The 23,176-nt window shown below is 51.0% G+C and overlaps 8 protein-coding genes across 8 annotated transcripts; 4 read left to right on the top strand and 4 right to left on the bottom strand.

Moving 5' to 3' along the window:
• Positions 1-168: 168 nt before the first annotated feature.
• CKM354_000006000 (uncharacterized protein) lies at positions 169-1,437 on the bottom strand (the record flags this gene model as incomplete). Its single annotated transcript, XM_044795142.1, has 3 exons — positions 169-321; positions 374-1,257; positions 1,320-1,437. The coding sequence occupies 3 exons, from the start codon at positions 1,435-1,437 to the stop codon at positions 169-171; spliced, it is 1,155 nt and encodes a 384-aa protein (XP_044651077.1).
• Positions 1,438-1,748: 311 nt separating this feature from the next.
• On the top strand, positions 1,749-3,555 carry CKM354_000005900 (uncharacterized protein; the record flags this gene model as incomplete). Its single annotated transcript, XM_044795141.1, has 3 exons — positions 1,749-1,808; positions 1,863-1,957; positions 2,010-3,555. The coding sequence occupies 3 exons, from the start codon at positions 1,749-1,751 to the stop codon at positions 3,553-3,555; spliced, it is 1,701 nt and encodes a 566-aa protein (XP_044651076.1).
• Positions 3,556-3,725: 170 nt separating this feature from the next.
• On the bottom strand, positions 3,726-5,726 carry CKM354_000005800 (uncharacterized protein; the record flags this gene model as incomplete). The annotated part of the gene is made up of 1 exon (XM_044795140.1): positions 3,726-5,726. One exon carries the CDS (start codon positions 5,724-5,726, stop codon positions 3,726-3,728), a length of 2,001 nt encoding a protein of 666 aa, XP_044651075.1.
• A 659-nt stretch (positions 5,727-6,385) lies between these two features.
• Positions 6,386-8,419, top strand: CKM354_000005700 (uncharacterized protein; the record flags this gene model as incomplete). Its single annotated transcript, XM_044795139.1, has 1 exon — positions 6,386-8,419. The coding sequence occupies one exon, from the start codon at positions 6,386-6,388 to the stop codon at positions 8,417-8,419; it is 2,034 nt and encodes a 677-aa protein (XP_044651074.1).
• A 4,550-nt stretch (positions 8,420-12,969) lies between these two features.
• On the top strand, positions 12,970-13,275 carry CKM354_000005600 (uncharacterized protein; the record flags this gene model as incomplete). Its single annotated transcript, XM_044795138.1, has 1 exon — positions 12,970-13,275. One exon carries the CDS (start codon positions 12,970-12,972, stop codon positions 13,273-13,275), a length of 306 nt encoding a protein of 101 aa, XP_044651073.1.
• A 731-nt stretch (positions 13,276-14,006) lies between these two features.
• On the bottom strand, positions 14,007-14,981 carry CKM354_000005500 (uncharacterized protein; the record flags this gene model as incomplete). Its single annotated transcript, XM_044795137.1, has 1 exon — positions 14,007-14,981. One exon carries the CDS (start codon positions 14,979-14,981, stop codon positions 14,007-14,009), a length of 975 nt encoding a protein of 324 aa, XP_044651072.1.
• A 1,286-nt stretch (positions 14,982-16,267) lies between these two features.
• Positions 16,268-17,058, top strand: CKM354_000005400 (uncharacterized protein; the record flags this gene model as incomplete). Its single annotated transcript, XM_044795136.1, has 2 exons — positions 16,268-16,845; positions 16,896-17,058. The coding sequence occupies 2 exons, from the start codon at positions 16,268-16,270 to the stop codon at positions 17,056-17,058; spliced, it is 741 nt and encodes a 246-aa protein (XP_044651071.1).
• A 1,353-nt stretch (positions 17,059-18,411) lies between these two features.
• On the bottom strand, positions 18,412-18,952 carry CKM354_000005300 (uncharacterized protein; the record flags this gene model as incomplete). Its single annotated transcript, XM_044795135.1, has 2 exons — positions 18,412-18,499; positions 18,555-18,952. 2 exons carry the CDS (start codon positions 18,950-18,952, stop codon positions 18,412-18,414), a joined length of 486 nt encoding a protein of 161 aa, XP_044651070.1.
• Positions 18,953-23,176: the final 4,224 nt, after the last annotated feature.

Below are 23,176 nucleotides of genomic sequence, written 5' to 3'. Positions count from 1 at the left end.
GATTTCCCACGCTTTTTGCAAGTAACTCTCCATCTCGTCATATCCTCGCTGAAACCGCTCGCAAATCTTCCTCTCTTTACTATTTCGCTTGACATGCCCAGCACCACGTTGTCGTATGAGATTTGACCAACATTCGTTGAGAAATGACGAGTAATCATTCAACGTCTATCAAAGCCTCGACAGCGGTCCGTCGGCCTTCACGACTCCCAGACTTGCCCTGGTGATGTCCTTGACTGAATTGCATCCAGCAAGCTTCATGCATCGTACGAAGTCCTCGTAGAGCAATCGAAGCATGTGATCCACCCCTTTCTCGCCATCATACTGCACATGGGTCAGCTGGAGAAGTCAACAATCACGGTAGGCGAGTACTTACCGCCAGAGCCCACAGCGCCGGCCTGCCGAGCCAACAGCATTCCGCTCCCAGCGCGATGGCCTTGAAGATATCCGCGCCCGTCCTGATACCGCCGTCTACGTGGACTTTCAGTCGTCCATTTGCAGCTTTGACACATTCTGGAAGAGCGTCCAATGTGGCGGGTACGCTATCGAGCTGTCGTCCACCATGATTGCTGACAATAATGCCAGCACACCCCATCTCGACTGCTTTCTCAGTGTCTTCGGCAGTCAAGATGCCCTTGATCCAGATTTCCATCTTGGTATTGCGCCGGAACCAAGCAATGTCGCGCTCCCAGTTCTGAGTTTCGTCCAAAGTGTCCTGCGCCATCGCATCGTTACTCTGCGCCTGGATGCGCTCGGCGGTCCAGCCAATGTTTGGGAACCCTTGATCGGAAGGGATGCGAAAATCATCTTTCCATTCGCGAAACCGTACGCCAAGCGCGGGCGAGTCGGCTGTCAAGAAAATTGCTTTGCAGCCTTGCGCTTCGGCTGCTCGAATCAATTGCAGAAGCATCGTGCGGTTCTTGAAAGGGTACATTTGCATGGCATAGGTCATCTCCAAGTCGACTGCTCGACCAGCCGCACAAATTTGATCGATCGGTCTGCTTGCCAGGCTTGCGATTGCCATATTGACACCTCGCCTCGAGCAAGCTCGTGCCGTTGCCAGCTCGGCGTCTGGGTGCGCGATGAACTGTATTGCTGGCGAGATTCCGATGGGAAAGCTGATATTGCGACCTAGGCATTCCACCGCAGGTGTGCATTTGGAGACGTCTACGAAGACTCGCGGCCGGATGCGATATTTGTCGAAGACTGACGAGTTTTCGTGGACTGTGACCATGGCCGTTGCTCCATCGTTGTAATAGTCTAGGATTGATCTCAGCCTGAATTGTCATTCTGGAGCAGACAAATTGCGAATTGGAACTAACTTCTATGCACTCGAGGAAGCTTGCGGTCTGCCACTTCTTTGATATCCTGAATGCACATGACTCGCTCTTGTGTAGCTTCATGTTTACTCACTGGCGGCTTGCCTTTGATCACCTCCATGACTCCATCTTTGCGCGCAGCTCGCTTCTCCTCCAGCACTTCCATTATGGGAAGGAGTTCCTTGCACAGCGAGCTCTTGAATTACTCGACGCTTTCAAAATTGACAAAGCTATGTCTGTAATAGTCACTAGAATGCATGTTGTATGCTTGCCAAGAGTACGGGTGTCGAGTGGTCTCCACGGCTTTGGGCTAGCTGTGTTTTGCTGACACGCTTGCTGACCTGACCTAAGCATATTGACGGGGCCAGGCACTACTCAACGCAGCGTCCGAACGCAGCGCAGCATACCATCATTCGATGATAGCAATCCAGGATGTCGAACGGGGCGCATTCGCTGCCGCTTGGAAACTCTCTACCAGCCAACGACAAACACGTACGAAAAGGTGCCTCACTTGTTGCACTCTATTGAGCTGACACCTCCGAACAGGCCGTCAGTGTTTCTTTACCCACATGGGACAATATTGTTCGATACATGCAACAGGATCGGAATATACATGAAAAGCTACAAAGCGACTATCCCAGGTAAGGAAAGAAATTATGCTCAAGCAGAGTTGGCATTGACTGAATCACTTAGATTTTACCAACATGCCGATGTGGAAATCTTGAACAAGGTCGTTCTGCAGCGACTTCAAGCTGCGCCAGCGTACAAATGCGCTATATTCCCATCTCTCAATGGTGCACGCCGCTGCGAACAGTACCTTCTCACAAAAGCCACCGCTTGTGATGAGCGACTTGCACCTACCCGAAGCATCTCGTTTTTTCTTTCAAAGAACGAGATTGGAAATGATGAAGTCGCACGCTGGGCACAGTTCACAGCGGTTCTATACGACCAGAAACTTGCGGAATCAATCGTCGAATTCTGGGGGTGGTTCGGAGACGGCATATCCAGTCGTCATGCCATTTTCTGCTCAGAGAGGTTCAATCTCATGGAAATCCTCACTACGCCTCAGAATGAGCTATTGCCATCACCGCCACCATCGCCACCTGCATCGGAAATGCTCTGTACCTCACAGAAACAGGTTGCCACCACACCCTGGCCGCCACCGGCAAGCGAATCAGCGAACGAAATCAGGAAACTGATTGCAAAATGGGCGCAACCTATAGCCGAGATCGATGATCTCCTCGACTGGCAGAAAGATGTGTGCTTGTTTCCAAAAGGAATGTGTGCTATCAGCGCGGTCGCGCGAGCATTGGTTCCCTCAGCAAACACTGGCGCCTCCGAAGCAGTCGTGTTTGGCTGGCCTTATGGGTCAACGCCAAAATGCGTGAATCTTTCTGGATACGAGCGTTTCACGTTCTATTCCCAAGGCACCTCCAAAGAGCTCGATGTGCTCGAAGCAAAGCTCCAGTCAGGGTCTCGGATTGCCTGCTTGTTCTGCGAGGTTCCATCCAATCCGCTGTGTGCCATACCCGATCTCTATCGGATCCGCAATCTGGCCGACGTGTACGATTTCGTGGTGGTCTGCGACGAAACGATTGGCACATTCGTCAATGTTGACGTGCTTCTTCTTGTAGATGTCTTGATCACGAGCCTGACAAAGCTGTTCAGCGGAGCTTGCAATGTCATGGGAGGTAGTGTGGTGCTGAATCCCAGATCAAAGCACTACTCGCACCTTCGTTCTACCTTGGATGAAATGCATGAGGACCTCATGTTTCCCAAAGACGCCGCAGTGCTGCTACAAAACTGCCTCAGTTTCCCCGAGCGCGTCCAAATAGCCAACCGCAACGCCCTCGCGATTGTCGATTTCCTCCAAAAGCAGCCGGCTGATTTGATTACTCGGGTGAATTATCCCACCACTGTCGCTAGCAGGCATCTTTACGAGCGATATCGCCGGAAGCCATCAGGCGGATACGGTTCTCTGATCAGCGTCATCTTCAAGGACCCAGCGCAGGCCCGAACATTTTATAACGCCATCGATCTATGCAAGGGACCAAGCTTCGGTGCAAATTTCACGTTGGTGTTGCCATACTCGCAACTTGCGCACGCGTTTGAATTGGATTGGGCAGAGTCACTTGGAATGCCAAAGCATATCATCAGGATCAGTGTCGGACTCGAAGACAAGGATTTGCTGACCAGAAGGCTTCACGACGCGTTGCGGGCTGCAGAGGTGGCGCAATAAACACTGATATCAATGCCTGATGACTGATACTGAGGTGTAAACGGCTCGCTATATTCTATGCATCCCAAGGAAGCAGCACTATAACGGTCGATCATAACACAGAAAAGGCTCCAAAGTGATTTCAAATTCCGTTGCAACTGTATTAGGAAGAGGGCTGCACGCTAGCAACATCATGCAGTCCACCACAACGGACGAATTCGTAACTTCTCGATCACTTTCGCATTCTTCGTCACCGCTAATTGGACCTGCCATAATCTTCTCGCCATCTCGTTGATGGTCAACGTGCGATTACCGAGCACCTCATCCACACTCAAGACGAGCCCCTCAGATCGACACTTGGCAACTAAATTCATCGCTGAGAAGGAATCTCCCAGACTTGCAAACTCCTTATCTTTTGGCAAGGTTTCTGCATCTTCTATGCTCAGAGCCTCTTTCCACATTTTGTGAGCACGGATCTGCACTTCTTCTGTAGATGCTAGAATTTGGGTCTGCTCCTGGCTTGCTTGTGCTTGATCTGCTTTTTGTGATAAGTTCTCGGTAGAAGTGTGTGGAGTCGCCGTCAGGATACTTTCGACAAACTTCTTCACTCGTACGCGATCCATCTTGTCCGAGATCAGAAGAGGGATACGTTGAACGACGAGCCATACTTGTGGGACCATGTATCCTGGCAACTTGAGAGCCATGTATCCTCGAATTGTTTCGATCTCCGTTGTATGTTTTTTGCTGGGTGCCAGTTCAATCTCGTTATTTCGTGACTTGTTGTGCTCTTCAGTGTCTAGCACAACAACAGCGACGAGTTTCTTGACATAAACGCCCGTACTTGGAAGAATCACCACGGATTGCCGTACGAGCTCATGGGAAGAAAGGTGGTGTTCGATGTCCCCGATCTCTATCCGTCTTCCATGGAGCTTGATCTGGGTATCTTTGCGACCAATGAAGCTGACAGAGCCATCTTCGTTGAACTTGGCAAGATCACCGGTCTTGTAGAACCTTCGGACTTTGCGAGACTCGGTTCTCGCCCATTGTGGATTTTTGATGAACGATTTACGAGTTTGTTCACTGTTCAAGTACCCTCTCGCCACGACAGGTCCCTCGATCAATAGCTCGCCTACTCCGCCAATAGGTAGCAGCATGTCATGGTTGCTGCTATCCGCAATCCACAAACGAGCTCCGTAACCTCTTCCAATATTGTTTGCTCGACTATCGATCGACAAATTTGTTTGTGAAGTGCACCAGATGGTACACTCCGAAGGTCCGTACATGGCTCGAAGCGTAACTCTGCCGGCCCAAGTGATCAAATTTTCTTGCAAAAGCGCTTCGCCTCCCAAAAGCAACGTCTGTAGGCCTGGTACATTCTCTGGTTTCAAGATTCGCGCGACGCTGGGAACGAGGCAGGCATTGTTGACATTCATCCTTTTGATCGCACCGGCAAGATCGTTGACTCGCTCGTGATCAGATGGAATGCAAATGCACCCGCCTTGTGACCATGTGACGAATATATCTCCGAAGCTGAGATCAAAGATATATGCGGCAAATTGTAGAACGCGTGAAGTGCTGTTCATGTTCATCGGGGTTGCCAAAGCATTCACTGCCGTGCAGAGCTGACGATGCTCGATCATAATGCCTTTCGGAGAGCCGGTCGAACCGGATGTGAAATGCAAATATGCCAAATCGGAAGGACGAACAGGATTTCCTGTCAAGTATGGTGTCTCGGGCGCAGCTGGAAGATTGTCCAGGTAGACCTTGTCGACGCTTACAATTCTAGTTTCCGGAAGGAGGTCTTGGAATACATGCTTGTCGGCTGGATGCACGAGTATCAAAGAGGCATCGGCCGAGTCGAGTATCACCTTCAATCGCTCGACCGGATATGTTGAATCCAACGCAACGAAAGCCCCTCCAGCTTTGAAAACACTCAGCATTGCGATCAATGCGGCGGAGCATTTCGGGAAGCAGATTGCTATTGAAGTTTCTGGCGTATCGACGCCAAGTTGTGAGTTGAGATGATGGGCCAAGTTACTGGAGATTTGCTCCAGCTCATCGTATGTGTAATCGCCATCACCATCCCAGGAGCAGATGGCTGGCGCGTCTGCGTATTGCTGCGCAACCTTCGAGAACAGATCGTGAAAGCAAGAGCTCACAGCTTCTGGCTCATCTCCATTCCAGTCTCTCATCTTCTCGATATCTGTTGCAGAGGCCGTTTGAGGGCGCGCACATTCTTCAATGCCTGCCATTGATTCTTGGTGCTGGTGTGATCTTGACACTATAGTTAGTATGGATGTGCCAAGAAAATGCTATACATTAGCCACCAGGTCAACTTGCAAGGTCAGGTCTTTTCCTCGATTGCCTTCGACTCCCCTCAACTTCTCTGCGACCGATCCGGCCAAGGTGTGCTTGGGTAGGCTGACAGCTAGGGCTATGTAAGCCACACCTAAAATGGTAATTGTGGCTTGACCAAGATCCACCCGCGTGAAGCTGAAAAAAGTGTCAGCAAGATTGGAGTCAGCGTCAGCAGCCCGGTGGATCGACAGAAACTCGGGTTCTCCTGACAATCCGTGAAACAAGGACAATCAATTTGTCGGCGGTGCATTGGTGACTAGACTGGGGCTTTGACTTTGTGCACCCATGCTACAGCGCGACCTCCAAAGAGGGACCGAGCAGTTGCTGCCTTGCACAGTTTTTATTCTTCGTGCTTCTAAAGGCCGTGTCTCGAAGCGGGCACCTTACATTTGAGCATTTATTCGCAAAATGGGTTCTATCAGTAACCCTGTCCACAGCACGGTCATTGTGTTTACTGCGCAGGATTTCGAGGGTAAGTTTGTGCTTTTTTAGAATGTCTTGGCTCGGTATTGACAGCGTGACATCACATTCAGCCCGATTCGAGTGCCGTTGGTCGCAGAGGGACTCATTCAATTCGGCGTCGCACGACGCCACCGCGTTTGACAATGTCGACATTTTCGTCCAACGACTTCCTCAGGGTTCTGCGGTTTCATGGCCAGAGCACTACGACAGCCCCAGGATTTCTGTAACGAGCTCTACGGGCAGGACCAAAGAACTCCAATCGCAAGATCTCGGCTCTGAACATGCCAGGGAATTTCTCACCAATTGTCTCAAAGCGGCCTACCAGGATTCTGAGCATCGGATCGTGGCGCGATTGATAGTGCCCCGTGAGACAGGACACATCACTCGTGCAGATATTTTGGCACAAAGACTTCTTGGATGCGATGTAGCGCAGTACGTCGCAAGCTTTGTAAAGCCTCTCCATTATTTCCAAGGTAGTTCGAGCAACTATGAAAGGCTAGAGGGCGCCTTCACTACAGCCGCTGGAGCAGTGTTGCTCAGCAACAGCTACATGAAGGCACAAGCACGAGCCAGTTCAGAAGAGATTCAGGAAACGACCAATCAAGGCGACATGCTCCGTCTACTGGACAGCGAGCTTCGCAATCGTCTGTCCATCCAATGGTTGACAGATTCTCCGTTCTGTAAGCGTCGTCCGACTCTGGCATTGATCGAAGGCGGACTATTCAGTCCAGAAAGTGGAGGTACAGGAGGTAGCATATACGAAGCCGCGATAGCTTTGGGCATAGACCTGGTGGTGTGCGATAATTCTGGCCACTGGGTGACTGCACCAAAGTATCGACACTGGTACAAAGAATTCATACCACTGCAGTGCCCACTGCATCCAGGACCGGATTTCGCAAGCACCATTGTGAAAGCGGTGCGCTCATACGAAGGTCATCTCGATGGCATCCTCACCTTTCGCGATCACTATAAATGGCCGACAGCCCGGGCTGCATGTGAACTTGGACTTCCCTCAGCCCCTCCAGCAGCGTACGAGATTGCAACAGACAAGTTCAAGACTAGCGTCGCTGCTGGTCACAAAGCGTTTGTCGCAAAGAGTGCAGAGGAAGCCCTGCAGATTGTACAAAACCATAAGCTGAGCTTCCCACTGATCACGAAACCAACAAATGGGTTTTTGTCCGAAGGCGTGTCTCGGGTCGAGAATATCGATGAGCTTCGGGTTGCAGCAGAATCTGTGGATGTAGCTGAGCGACACGGAACCGAGTTTGTCATCGAACCGTATTGCGACGGACCTGAACTTGATATCAATATGGTCCTTTGTGACGGCGTAGTGTGCCTGTTTGAAGTATCGGATGACTTTCCCAAGGGCGGCGACTCCAACGGGCAGGCAAAAGTCAAGTCATTCATCGAACTTGCGAATTTGTTGCCATCCGCACTTCCTCAGAGCGAACAGGCTATCGTGCAGGAGTCATTGCGCAAGAATCTTGTCGACATTGGCTTCTCGAGCGGCTTCTTCCATGTCGAAGCAAGAGTAGAGAACTCATCAATGGAGTACACGAGGGGTCAAGACCAGATCCTGGATTTACGAGCGCGCAGCCCGCCGCTACAACCTTCTTCTACGCCATCCTGCTGGCTTATTGAGGTGAATCCCCGCCCACCCGGCATTCAGGCTTCCGAAGCCGTGAGGTACACATACGGCATCGACTACTTCGGTCTCGCCCTGCTTTTCGCATTGGAAGATAAGCAACGGGCCGTACAACTGAGCCAGGCTTTTGCGGATGGTCCACAATATTGGTGCGAGATGGTATTCATTCCTGTCGAGCAAGGCGGTACATTTGACTCGGGAGACGTATGCGAAGAGCTCTTCGGTCGACGACCCGATCTTGCAAGGCAGATCTGTGGTTCATTTTGTTTCCTGAAGCAAGGCTCCAAGGTCGCCGATCCTGCAGCGACTGGTGTCAATTCGTGGGTGGCTTATTTCAATGTTTTCTCAAGGCACAGTCGGCTGGATGTGCTCAAAATCGCAGACGAGGTACGACGCGAGGTCCGTTTCACAATACTTTGACAGCGATGTCATGGGATCAATAAAGCATTCAGCTGTCGTCAGACGGAACTGGAGGAAGCCTCAAGTATGGCTAGAAACGATCCGCAGAAGAATAGTGAATCGTTGAATAGTGAAATATACTGATCTCATTTCGTGCACGACATGTTCGTTCATTCCAAGCCGACAGACTGTGCCTCGCACATGGAGTAGTACAGCCTGTTGGCACGAAGAAGTTCCTCGTGGGACTTCACCTTAACAAGATTGCCTTTCTTAACTACAAAGAGATCCAGCTGTCAGTATGTCACACCGCCATCGATCGGCTCCTGCAACACACATTATGTTGCCACTGCCATAGGCGATTTGTGCTCCGTGATAGACTCAGGAGAAAAATAATGACAAACAGAGCTCCAATTGCTTCGCTTGATAGAATGGAAAAAGGAGGACATCATGATGAGAATTCCTGTCTTGTAGAGCAAGAAGCAAATACATGCTATGAAATTTTGGAGCGTGCAGTACCACAGTCATGGCGGCTGGAAATTTGACGCTGACAATACTTCCGGTTGCGACCGTCAGGGAAGGTGACAATTGAAGTGATCAGAAGGTCTGAGGTTGATACTTGTAGTGAAGTGAAGCTTTTGGAGCCGAAGGAACGCTGATCGTACGTTCATATCACGTCAAGATGAACATCGGAGACAAATGTGACCTCAGCAATAAAATACAGATTCCTCTAGGGAATGTATGTGCCCTAACCCGGTGAGTAACCCGGAGTTCTGCCCTGTGACTCTGCACTAGTCAGCGCGATAGTCTCAGATGAGAAGGGAGTAATCCCTACCATCCAGATTACTACAAATTTTCCGACCGATATATATTATTGCAGTAGGCTGCATATCCCTTCATTTCTTGTTCGCTTGGTCAATTTCCTGCTTATCCGTCATAAAGCCGATACCATTGCCACACACATTGCCTGTCAGTCTACAAGCAAACCTCTCCTTCACGTTCTCAAGATCTACTATGTATCTGCAATCTCTGCTATTGCTTTGCCTTGCAAATTTCGGATTGGGACAAGACTTAATTCCGTTGGGTCTCAAATGCAGACCAGAGTAGGTTCTCGGTAGTATGTCTAGACCTCAGACAGTAGAGTGTTGGTGTTCTGTGAGCTTTTCCCTTCGAAAGTAGGAGCGTATACTTCTAAATATATACACGATAAAAGACTCGCAAGGATTTGTCGATTCTTAAGCGTTCGCTTCTTCTCGGCGAAGCTGAGAATCAATGGCGATTATTGCTGTGTGCTGCCACCATCCAGATCGACTCTTGAGAGCTGCTCCGACCCCCAACTTGTGACTTGACAGCGTTAGAAAAGACCCCAGAAAGAACACTTGAGCTTTTCGCGTTGATCACGATAAAGAAGTAGTCTTTCCCCAGCATTCTACTTGCCCATAGTATTTTGCGACGCTAATGAGCAGCTCGTTCCCTGCAGTATGGTGTCAGCCGGCAGGAGGCCATGCTTGCTCTATAACAGCTTTGTAAGGCAATTTAGCGTCAACTACATGGTGACATTTCAAAGATCAAAGGTCATTTTGCATTCGAGCAGCTCGAATAACCTTGCCTGGAGGATCCAAGAAGAAGCCTGCGGTGGGATACATCAAATACTGCAAGAAACACGTCAACCATACTGAGGTCTTGATATGCTTGAGACAACACCGCGAGATCTTGATCATTGTGGAACGGCTGATGATCGGAAGCCGATATTCTTGCCTGATACGGGTTCCAGGGGTAGAAAGAAGCGGCTGTAGAGGGCACGGCGAAGAAATGCTTCAACCCTTTGATTGAGAATTATATGACCACGCATTCCGCGCATCTTTCCAGCGTTGATGTGAGTTGTGCAAAGTCTGCTTTTCGAAACCGAGGTGAGCACCTGCTGCCGATTATGTTGCCCCCAAACTTTGATGAGTAAACCCGAATATTCGCCCTTAGGCTCTGCGCTACTTAGCGCGCTGTCTTGAAATTAGCAAAAACATAAGCCGGATCACCCAGATTACAACACGTCTCCTGGCTGCTATTTGCAGCACTACGGTGCACCATCTTTCTCGCCGTTCTTGTTCACTGAGCCCATTTGCTGCTCGTCCAATCTACCACCGAGATTCATCGCGCAGGCATCGACGTCATTTTCTTCGCTTCCACGACCAGCTATGCGTCTCCAATCTCTGCTATCGCTTTGCCTTGTGAATTCCGCCTTGGGACAAGGCTCAATTCCTTTTGGTCCAAAAGGAAGACCAGAGTAGGTACCATCAATAAAGTCTTGAGATGTTCAAACACTGATTAACTTTTCAGCATCCACGCACAATGTTGTTGTATGAACACCATTTTTACATTGTCGTTTCGTCTGATCGCTGACGCTTTCGCAGATGAAGTTGTGAACCATGATCCGAGTACAGTTTGCTGTCTTTGCAATAGCGATCTCTATGTCGGCGGCCACTTGACGTACCCTGAAGGTTCCAATTGCCCGGCAGATAACAGGGCTTGTGGTCCGGCCTGCACTTGGAATGATACTTGTTGCTGTAAGTGATTTCCGGCACGAGTGCAAGCTGTAACGCTTATTCGCAACCCAAAACTGACGCCGCCATTCAATTTGCAGGGAGGCAAGATGAGGAGAACGGCAACGCTGCCAACTGCTACTGCTACGGAAAATGGACGGCCAAGACGCTTCTCGTTCATGCAGCAGAGAATTGTGGGCCAGAATGCCCTGCGGACTATTCGCCATCATAAGGCTAAGATTCCATTCTTGCGCCCAGCTCACCCGGTAAAGGCTGGTAGAAATTGCGTATTTCAGAAACGCAATCTCGATTTCTCTATTGAGGACGACGTTGAAGGATATGGACCTTCGGGTTCTGCTTTAGCAGCTGACGTTTGAACGCTCACCGAGACGGGTTGGTATGTTCCGAGGAACGCCAGGTCAGTATTGGCTCATCTGCGATGTGCGATAGTCTGTCAGGCTCAGCCGGACACTGCCTGTCAAGGCAGATGATGAATGCGAATGGCAAAAGCGGGGTGTCTCAGTTCGAAGCTGCGAAAAATGGAGGATCAATCGGACGCAGTCTTTCACAGCAACCGATAATCAGTTCTTCCACGACTGCATCGTCTGGTCCCCTTGAGCTGGAGCGAACACGCGAGGACCGAGTTTCTAATGACGACAAGTTGATCAGGCCATTGCAGCTGCTGAGATGATGAGTGTTGGCACTAGATATAGGGGAGATGGGGCGCCTTCCATCCAAGTGTTGCCAGATAGTAACCTTCTTGCCCTACGATGACAATTAAATCGCCGGACCTTGGCGATAAAGAGTCGTCACCTCTTTGGCATGTACCTGGTGCAACATACAACCAAGCATGTCAGGTCTAAGGCGATTAAGTGGCTTTTTGAAGTATTTTCTTCCATTGTATGACCACTTGAGTCTTCAATAACAAAACTTCCAGACCATCTCCGGTATATACGGAATTCCAGATCTTGTTGTAGCTGGCACGAGGTCGCGGAAGTCTGTGGTGTTTTGGAAAGACTGCGTTAGAGCCACGTCACGCTGTATCACGCGTCATCGTGAAGATGCGGAGCTCTGGGAGATGAGGTCGGATAATATCCGATCGCAGCTTCGCCCTTTTCAGGCACGATTGTGTGGTCAGATGTCGCATAGACGAAACATGATGCGCAGAAAAGTGCACACGCAGTGCAGTCTCAGTCGAGGGACGCATCAAATTTCTGCTTACAAATTGATGATCACTTGGGCGGCTCGAGTCGGGCAGCTGCCTAGCCGCATTGGGCCGTCGCCGCTGGATCTTCCGCACTCTCCATCATCCTGCGGGAGGTAGAAGATGGCGCGAGACACCACACGCGTCCGCATTTATCTCTCTGGGACTAGTCAAAGCACCCTTCGATGGGTCGAAGAGATGATATCGGAAAGGCCCATACATGGTATCGCCCATAGTGGGCGGCAAGATTCGGATTCTTACAACACAGCTGCCGTGGCCCGGATGTGAAAGCTTCAAAGGCAATCCCGGCAGTGAGACTAGGAGCTTAACGTGTAGCCTTCATCGTCTCCTAGGGCAGCGAAACAGCCGCTCACCAGACTTCCCAGGGAATTCCGGTTTGACTTCTTCTGAAAGGTACTTCTTCCGATCGGCCGGCTTTAGATCCCTTGCGTTTACCCAAACAAGGCAATACAACGGGCAGTGAAGTCCGGAATTCACTCCGAGCCTGAATAAGGCAATACGAGTAAGATACGAGCCTGCAACTCTGCAATTCTGTATCGCGAATTCCATGTCAATAGCATGCGTCACCGCGGAGTCACCTAGGCGAATGTTAGTATATGTTATATGCCCTCTGTAGAAAACAACTCTCTAACTCGATACCAGAAGCTTTCAAGAAAGCTACTGAGTTCCCTCTGCCGTACATTCAAATACTACAATCCCTCTCCCCACCCCGTGTTCCCTTCCTGCCAAAAGAAAGAAACAAAAGGGCTAGTTAGTCAAACCCACCAGCAGCCCCCAACAGGAAGACTGCGACATCAAGAAAAGCACGCACAATGGCCCCAACGTCCATCACAGTCCTCTACCCTCAGGGAATTCAATTCGACATGGACTACTACAAGTCCACGCACATGCCGCTCGCGCAAGAAAAATGGGAAAAATTCGGGATGAAATCTTGGAAAGTGCTCAAAGTCAAAGAAGGCTCTCCATACATCGTGCAAACGATTCTGGAATTCGGAAGCGCGGAAGAATGGGCGGCGGCGGCGGAATCGCAGGAAGGCAAGGACGTGTTGGGGGATATCAAGAATTACACTAACGCCGAGCCCATCCTTTTGGTGGGCGAGATGAACTTTTCGTCTTAGAGGCCGTGTGTACGTGGAGGGGGGCCAAAGGACAATGTGACTTGTGGGCATCGGGGGTAATGGCTCAAGTCTTCAACGACTGGAGAATGTTTGTGTCGGCAGACTTGAAAGCAAATGGTCCGCTTGGAGAAGCACATTTTTCCTAGAACCATTTTCTCTCTACGACCTTTCCTCTCCATTCACTTTGAATCAGTCCAGCACCTCCACCGTCCTCTACCTTCCACTGCTCGATCCTCACCCTCGCCACCCCCATAACCTTACTATAGCCATCACTCGAACCTCCGCCAAAGCCCTTCCCTTTACTCCCAACCTCCCACTCTGATTACCACCCCTCGAACCGTCCTGTTTTGACGCCAAGATAATTCTCCCCTTTCACGTCGCCATCTTCTTTAGAAGCCCAAAGCCTGCTTCGTTGGACTCACCGAGACACTCAACCCCTCGACCGCAGCAGAAGCACCTGCCGCGGCAATCAACCTCTTGACAGTTCCTGCTGCCCGTCTGAGTAGCACTTGGGGGAGCATTTTGGAGAAGTGAAATCACGAGGTTCATCGACAGAACTATGGCTATCGTGAGCTTAGCATGCTGATACGCAAAATAGCTCGCTGACGAATATGCGGTAGAAATGGTGCGCACTTGGCTCACCTCCTATCCATTATGGTCGATTGATATGCGTGATGATCCAGGAGAGCAACTCCATATTGCGGTATGAAGCCCTGGGGGACACCGAGTATCTATGGATGAGCTCCCACAAAGTCCTTTGCCCAGGAGTTGAAATTATCCAGCGGCGCATCTGCCTCCACCAACGCCCATAGCTTCTCAATCTTCTCCACCGTCTCTGTCTTCAGCGGTCCAGCGTTCAATGTCTCAAACGTCCGTTCCAACTGACCCGGTCGACGCGCCCCAATGATTACCGCATCACCCTTCTTTGGATCCAGCTGAGAATGAAACGTCACCCAACGATATGCCAAGCTTTCGCTCGTCTCTCCCACTTCTTCCGCCAGTTTTCGCCACTGCTTCAACCCTTCCACGACGACTGGTTTATTGTAAAGTGAATTGTACATCTGCCCAGCGAGTGTAGATGCATCGAAACGACCGCCCTCGCTATTCCTCGCAAGCTTCTCCGGGTCCTTGGCAAAGAATCCTCCGGCGAGCGGCGAATATGCATAAAATGACATTTTGAGCTTACGAAGAAGCGGGAAGAGGTCTTTCTCGATCGTTCGCGCAAAGGCATTGTAGTGGCCTTGGTAGACGCTTGGGATAATGCCGCCCGTGGATGCGGCGTATGCGTGAATTTTGCGGACGTCTTCGAGCACGAAATTGGATAAGCCAAACCGCTCGAATCTCCCCTGTCTGTGGAGCTCTTGAATTGTGTCGACAGTTTCCTCGATGGATGTGCCAGCGTCTGGTGCGTGGAGATAGTAGATTTCGACTTTGTTAGTCTTGAGGGAAGACAGAGACTCGTCGATGCCTGCGGTAAGTGAGTCTCGAGAAAGCGCCTTGGGGACGAAGGAGGGCGATTTCGTGTCGATTGCGAAGGATTTGGAGGCGCCGATCTCCCCCAAACGCTTCTCACTGTCGGTGTACACACGAGCAGTGTCGATAATCTTAACATTGTTCTTCTTGAGCACATTCAAAATGTGCTCCAATTCTTCTGCGGAATTGTCGCCAATTTGGTGGGATCCGAAGACATAGGTAGGAGCAGACATGTTGTGTAGTTATCGCTTCCTCACTGGATAGGGGGCTTTTTTTTGGTTTCCTGTGAACCTTGAATCGAGTGACCTTCCATCCTTTATATGGTCGTGTAGCGCTCTGCTAGCGATTCCGTGCCCGTAGACTGTCCGAGGCAAATGCTTTGAAATCAATGTAGCCGCACTAAAGACGAATAGCAAGATCTCTATGCTTACTGACTGAGCTTATTAATTGAGAAAGCCATTTCCTCGGGTCAATGTTGTCTTCAGAACTTGTGCCGATAGTGCTGAATTGGACTGAGAGCATCTTAGTCAAAAAGGACGGAAGTGCAGACAGGATTCGGACTCGTCCGCGCTTGGCACTATCACGTCAGATCACTAGTATGTGGACGCGTTTGATTTGTTCAGAGACAGCTGTAGTCTTCGAAGCGACCCGGTTCTAGCAGTCAAGGCCGCAAAATAGCAGGTAGAAGAAGGACAAAACATTGTCATCTTCTACCCGCGAAAGCATTACTACGATATATGGAACGAGGAGTGAAAGTACGGGCCTGTCGTAGGCTGTTGGAGAGCTTGTAGTATTCCGACGACAACAAATTAATATCTTGCATTGGTCGTCCTAGAGCATTAAACGGATCTTAGAATTTTCGTCCCGCGATCCGATCTCCAGCTCGTATCAGCTCGTACAAATTTCCTGTCCTCGACGTTATGTGTCTAGCTCGTATAACCTCGTATGACATGGCTGTCCTTGGCAACACAGCCTGCCTCCATGTCGACCTAGCATAACAACGACAGGACAGGCTCTACTCGGATACCGGAATTGATTGCAAAGAACTTGTCGCACGAAAGTGATGCCTAGTCGTTCCGTTTCCATGCCCGTTGTGTTTCGTTTCTCTGCATACGCTCCGGCGCTGGGCTAACTATTAATTGTCGACACCTTACGGTATTTCCGGGCTCCAATATCAAGGTTCTGGAGAAGCGGACAAGGACCATTACGTGCACCTAGTGCACATGTTGTGCTGCCAAGCACTCAAAGTGCACCGGAGCTCCACTTATAACATACACAACAGAGTACTAGGATGTTTGACGTTCACGTGCATAAATCATATACAATAGAATGCATTTGTGCTGACAACGGAGCATAGCAATGCGGAAACGCCGAGTGCATTGCTAGTGTAAGGCGAGTAAGAATAGAAATTGTTTAAGAGCAGCATCGCAGGACAGAATTGGGCCCAGCATTTGTTACTTGATTGCATTTCCCACTGCCAACCCAACAGAAGGCTCGATACGGTTCTCTGGGTCAAGACATGGCCCCTCTGATGACTGGCCTGCATGGCTCCGAAGTTCGGCGGAAGAAGTTCAAGCCTTCTCACATGTGGTCCGACGTTTACTACTTTCGGCGGACGAAATTCATCGTGTACCAGGCCTGCACTATGTCACTTGCAGTATGCTCCGGAGTTTCGAACGTTGCGACAACGCGCTACCAGGACCGACGTGACGACGTAGAAGAGAAAAATCCAAACATCAGCGTAGACGTGGATGATCTGAGTAATATACGTCTAGTGCTGACGGTTATCGGCGGTGTCTGGGGACTCATATTTGGCATGGCATTCCTTTTCGATTTGTGGTGGCCGGAGCGGAGAGAATCCAAGCTTATGTCACTCAGCTGGAAGCTTAGTGCGATACTTGGTACTCTGGCGCAACTCGGGGCAACGCTCGCCACGACAGCTGTCATTGCTAGCGGAGACGTCGACATCCAGGGACAGGACCAGGCCCTTGCCGAGAGGCTTCTTGCAGCTTGGCCTTCTCCAAACTATCGAGAAGATGGAGCGGCTATAGCGACTATTGTCATAACGTGGTTTTGTCTAGCGTTCATGGCTGGCAGGTATGTTGAGCCCGACGCCGACAAATGATTCTTTCTAATGCTTCTATCAGCACTGCTGTGATGTGGAAAAGCTATAGCCTTTGCGAAGAGTTTGGACCTTTTGCTAATTGCAGAAGAGACTGGACACAACCTATCGTTGGCATGGTTAGTAATGGAGCTGGCGAAGCTAGATTCGATCGACATATGTCAGAGCTAGAGGCAGAAAGCTCTTGAGGAGGTGTCGCTTGTCAGATGTCCTGGACCATTGCATGCTTGTGCTGCCATCAAAGGTTCGTTGATGCCTCTACAAGCGCCTACGCGCAGAGCATGTTATTCCTCATGACTTGAGTATTGAGCGCATAATGTCGGCTGACCTCTCGAACATAATCGGATCGGTGGCAGCGTGATCCTGCAGGTCGCGTAAGGATCGGCCAGGCTCTAGAACCAAGGTAGTAACGAATATCAAGCCGAGTATTTGCGCACCTCAAGTCGTGCCCGCAGAAGCTTGATCAGCTCTATTGCGATGGCAGAAATATCAAGCTCGAAATGATGTTCCGCACAATGGCCACTCGCACGAGGCATAGTAACGACGATTTCTTTCGTACTAGAAGTATAGGCATGCTGCGAAAATTCGGCGTAGTGTTCGGTAGTGTAATATGCCCCAGGTACGATAAGAACGGTGTGTCTCTTAGGTGCCATGGTGACGATGATCCGAGAATCCCTTCGTTACTAGCTAGCTGATAGCTGGTAATTAAGCAGTCATAGGTTGGGAACGAGTGAAAGATCCACATGTCTCCTACTTCCTCACGGTGCCATGGCGTTGCGTTGATGGGGTAGCAGGAAAACGCCGTCGTGAGGACTTAGGACTTGTCGTCCGGTTCTTGCTCCATCCCCAATTCGAGTGACACACGGGGAAAGAAGAGTCGGACTTTGCCACATCGCGGCTTCCATCTACTGTTGGCAATATTGTGAGGTCAATTATCGCATAGGTGCAGCTTGATGCACCAAAGTGCACACCAAGTGCAGTCTCAGTCGAGCGAGCTATGTTGATGAGCAACTGAGCTTGTTGCGACCTAGGATCTGCGCTTGTTCAATGAATTAGAAGACTGCTGCTGCCCTAACGTGGCTCTCCAACGACAGAGCGCGGAAGCTATTAGTGGGGCGAAGTTGCAGAATGGATGGATTTTCTGCGAGACCTAATGTTGTGAGGCCGGTGATGTCTGCGCCTTACAAAACACGTCGATTGACCTCTTTTACTATCGCGTTGGCCGAACTCTGCGTCTTCTACTGGCTGGAAGGAGGCCTCGATGGTCGGTAGTAAAACGTATAGAGCGCCGAGTTGTTTTGCTGTACGGACGAGGCCTAGTTATGGCTCGTGGTATCTGTAGACAACATAAAAAAAGCACTATCCAGAGATAGCATGTGTGTATCTGTGAAGCGTTTTGGAATGAGTGTTGGGAGTTCACTGCCAAAGGTCGCCAAGCTCTGCTATCTAAGCGTCGCTCCATCCTTTCGACGTAATGGTCCCGTGCCCGGCGTGGTTAATCACGGACCGTAACACTCATCTCACTGCAAATCTGACTACTACTAGAGTGTACATGGGTATAGAGAAAATGTGGGATAATACTTCTTCAGTTTGCTGAAGGCACCATATCGCGTTCCAAGCCAGACAGCTCTAGTAGACAAACGTTAGAGTTACGCTTTCATATCTCCTCGGGTAGTAAACTCACTCAGCAGTCGTCGCTCTCACCTGCACTCTCGAGGCAGTTTTTACATCCTCCTGAGACTCGGCTCGGTTCGGACCCATAGCCACGTTGTACTCCAATTTAGTAACCGAGTTATCCTCACTCGTGACAGTGCATGGTTGCCATCCTGTCTCAACGTTGGCTGGAGCCGAGTCGAAATGGCAATTGCCTGAGAATTTTGGCATGTCGCTTTTGATGTCCATATTGTACTTGACTTCTGTACATGCTGCGTCGTCAAGACATGTGCTTATGGAATTTGTAACGTGCCATTGGACTAACTGTCCAGTCTGAGGGTCTCTGGCAGGGGGTTTGACGCAGTAGTCGGTAGCTAGGGAGCTAACCACGAGAGATAGGACGGTCAGGAGGACAGGCTTGAGCATCATGATTGAGAAGAGGCGCAGATGGCAAACCAGGTGAGTCCGGCTGATATTTTGGATCTTCGGCAAGTGAAGTAGAAAACAGAGGGATAGCAAACTCTGCCCAGAGGGGTTTCTAGATTTGTATATTGCGGCAGCCTTTTGTGTTGCCTTTGGTTGCGGCTAAGATAGGATATTGTTGCTGCGAATGATCGAGCATGTTTACGCGGTTTTGCCGTGGACCTGTACATCCTATCAATCGAGATCGTGCGACATGCGTGGCCGCGTTGTATATGTCGTATTCCTCGAGAGTTTCGCGCCCATCCGACCCCGCCGAGCCAAAGTGCTGCCTTTCCTATGCTATCGAGGCACTGCGGGGAGCGAAAAAGATCGTGCGGCATACTCTAAGGACGATCCATCCAACCTGTTGAAGCATACTCAGCGACGACTGAAGACGAGCGAGAAGAGGAGGATGGCGGAACCTCCGGGAGACGGAGAGTATATCACCGTGCGCCCAAAACGAGTAGCATCGCACGGCACCATCAACTACCGGAGCCTGCATCGAGGCACGCACACCCTGAATGCGACAAAGTCTGGGGCAGCGGGAGAAAAGAGCTTGGACGTAGTAGAAGAGGGCAGGGATAGTATACAACAAACGACGGCGGCGGCTGGTGACAATACACCACAGAGACAAATGCTAGCACAGATGAAGCAAGCGGAAGAGCGAGCAAAACAAGCGGAAGAGCGAGCAAAACAGGCAGAAGAACGAGCCAAGCAGGCGGAAGGGCGAACCAAGGAGGCAGAAAAGCGAGCGGAACAGGCAGGAAAACGAGCAGCACAGGCGGAAGAGAAATTGAAACAGCTGGAGGAAATAGTCGCGAAGGTACCAACAATCGAACAAATTACAACTATAATACAAGAGCAAGTAGCAGTGAGCATTCAGCAGCAAGTAGCAGCGAGCATTCAGGAACAACTGGCTAACGTAGCCGTACCTACTAATGGAAGTCGCTCGTATGCGGAAGTAGCCCGCACACCCCCAGACAGTCAACCTAGCAACATCCGCAGTCTCACGATGAGCACAACTCCATCAGCTTTTACAAACTCCCTCTACTGCACGATCGACATCTCGAGAGCCGACGAGGCCGAGAAAGCGAGGACCCACCCCGGCGCGGTCAGGGAGTGTATAGAGAGAGAGATGCGAGGAGTCGAAGGACAAGAACGGTGGCGCTGTGTGGCAGTTACCAAGGACCCACGCAACGCCGACCGAATCCGCGTAGCTTGCAGAAGTGAGGGCGAGTTGGCACAGGTTAAAGAGGCGATGTTGAAGACCGCAGCCGCGACACCGGGAAGCCGCGTGCTACGGGACCAGCTCCACCCAATCAAGGTCGACAATGCTAACCGCACGGCCGTGATCACCGAGACGGGGGACCTCCGACCGGGAGTGATTGAGATGCTAGAAAAGGAGAACGAGACCAAAATCGCCAAGATTGTATGGATCAGCCGAAAAGAAAGTATGAAGGCATATGGGTCGATGATAGTCTACCTAACCCGAGGCAACGACGCAGCACGCCTGTTACAAGAACAGTACTTCCACGTAGCAGGAGAATCGGCATACACCCGGGTTTGTGAACCGCGCCGACGACCAATGCAGTGCTATAGGTGCCAGGAGATAGGCCACATCGCACATACGTGCAACAAACCACAGAGGTGTGCTAAGTGCGCGCAAGAAGGTCACCGCCACACCGAATGCGACTCCGAGGGTTTGGTTCCAAAGTGCATCCCATGTGGTGGACCCCACGAATCGTACAGCAAGAACTGTCGAATACTGTATCCTCCTCCTGTCGCTAATGCCTAGCCCCTTGAAGGTCCTTTCACTAAATGTCGGCAAGCGGCGAGTGGTGCAACATAGCGTAATGAATGATACAGACCTCGAGGACTTCGGAGTCATCGCATTATCGGAACCTTGCTCGTTTGTGAGAGAGGGCAAGGTGTTGACCGCGCCGCTAGGCCATCCACACTGGACCAAGATGATACCTACGGAAACGCGCGAAGGCAGACGGGTAATTGGAAGTATGCTCTGGATCCGGAAGGGGATAGAGAGTGAGCCAGTCCCGGTGCCCTCTCCCGATATTACCGCAGCGCTGCTGCATCTACCCGATCGGTCGGTGTTCATCGCATCGGTCTACGTGGTGCCAGCCAACCCGCAAGCACTCGCGGAGACGATACAGCTCCTGCGGCAAAGCGTGGACACTGCAAGGAGACGGGTAACGAGGGAAAGAATGGATATACTTCTAACTGGCGACTTCAACCAACATGACCAGCTATGGGGTGGGGACGACATCTCACCTGCCCGACAAGGAGAGGCAGACGGACTCGTGGACTTTATGAACGACTCTGCGCTACGCAGTCTCCTACCGAGGGGTACCAAGACGTGGCAGAATGGCAAGCACGAAAGCACCATCGATCTGGTGCTCGCCTCCGAGGAACTGGCCGCCGCGCTCGTCCGGTGTAGGATTTATGGGACAGAGCACGGATCGGACCACCACGCGATCGAGACCACCATTAATGTCGACATGCCAGAGCATATAGTCCAGCCACGACTGCTACTCAAGAATGCACCCTGGAAGGAGATTTGTGCGAAGATTACTAGTACACTCCAGCCATTGGCCGTAAACATATACGGGCATGTACTAGTGGATGTACAGACGCAGGCCGACCAACTCATGAGTGCGGTACTTGCAGCAGTCCACGCACTTACTCCTGTCGCGAAACCGTCGCCGTATGCTAAAAGGTGGTGGACACACGACCTTACTAAGCTTCGTCAGATCTATACCCGTTGGAGGAACAGGGCAAGGAGCTATCGCAGGGCGGGCACCTATAGCGAACAACTCGAGAAACAGACACGGATCGCTTCTAAGGAATACCATGATGCCGTCCGTCAGCAGCAGAGGAGGCATTGGGAAGAATTCTTGGACGACACTAACAACATCTGGCAGGCGGCGAAGTATATGAAGGCCGATACCAGCCTAGGCTCCTCCCAGATCCCGCCCCTTACGAGGAGGGATGGGTCGATTACAAGTGGTAAGGGAGAGCAGGCGACCGAGTTGCTATCAACATTCTTTCCACCCCTTCCGCCCGTGATCGAGGACGAAGGGCAGCGAAAGCAGAGGAGGCCAGTCCATATGCCTCCGCTCACTATGGACGAAGTTGAACGGAGCGTGTTCGCAGCGCAGTCGTGGAAAGCAGCAGGAGAGGATGGGCTGCCGGCGGTAGTGTGGAAACGGGTATGGCCGGCCGTAAAGGAGAGGGTTCTAACACTCTTTCGAACGTCGCTAAGGGAGGGTATACTGCCGGCCCAATGGAAGACAGCCAAAATCATTCCACTAAAGAAACCTAACAAGAGCGACTATACAGCTGCGAAGGCATGGCGACCTATTTCGTTGCTCGCTACGCTTGGCAAAGCGCTTGAAGCAGTAGTAGCTGAAAGGATATCACATGCGGTCGAAACCGCAGGCCTCCTACCAACAAACCACTTCGGAGCTCGGAAGAGACGATCGGCAGTACAGGCGATCCTCCTGTTGCAGGAACACATCTACAAGGCATGGCGTAACAGGAGGGTGCTCAGCCTGATCAGCTTCGACGTGAAAGGTGCATATAATGGAGTGTGTAAGGAAAGACTACTGCAGCGACTCCAAGCAAGGGGCATCCCCGCAACGCTAGTCAAATGGATCGATTCCTTCTGCTCGGACCGGTCGGCTACAATCGTAGTTAATGGCCAGGCATCGGAGCGACAAGCGCTACAGCAAGCAGGATTGCCGCAGGGGTCGCCACTATCACCAGTCCTGTTCCTCTTTTTTAATGCGGACCTAGTCCAGCGCAAGATCGATAGCAATGGCGGTGCTATAGCATTTGTCGACGACTACACAGCGTGGGTCACAGGCCCCTCTGCAGAGGCAAACCAAGGCAGGATCCAGGCGGTTGTCGACCAAGCGATAGAGTGGGAACAAAGAAGCGGTGCCACCTTTGAAGGCGACAAGACAGCCTTTATCCACTTTACGCGAATACCGTGCCGAAGTAGCGTCCGACCAGTTCTGGTCAAGGGACAAGAGGTGGAGCCGGTGACCAGCACAAAGATCCTAGGAGTGGTCGTGGACTCGGAACTTCGATTCCAACAGCATATCGCACGAGCGGCCACTGCAGGTCTTACTGCTGCAATGGCACTGAAACGACTGCGAGGGCTGTCACCATCTA

The sequence above is a fragment of the Cercospora kikuchii genome (assembly GCF_019650295.1).
Source record: "Cercospora kikuchii DNA, contig_00001, whole genome shotgun sequence".
Lineage (NCBI taxonomy): Eukaryota > Fungi > Ascomycota > Dothideomycetes > Mycosphaerellales > Mycosphaerellaceae > Cercospora > Cercospora kikuchii.
The sequence above is the reverse complement of the archived record's forward strand: the minus strand, read 5'-3'. Positions and strand labels throughout refer to the sequence as shown.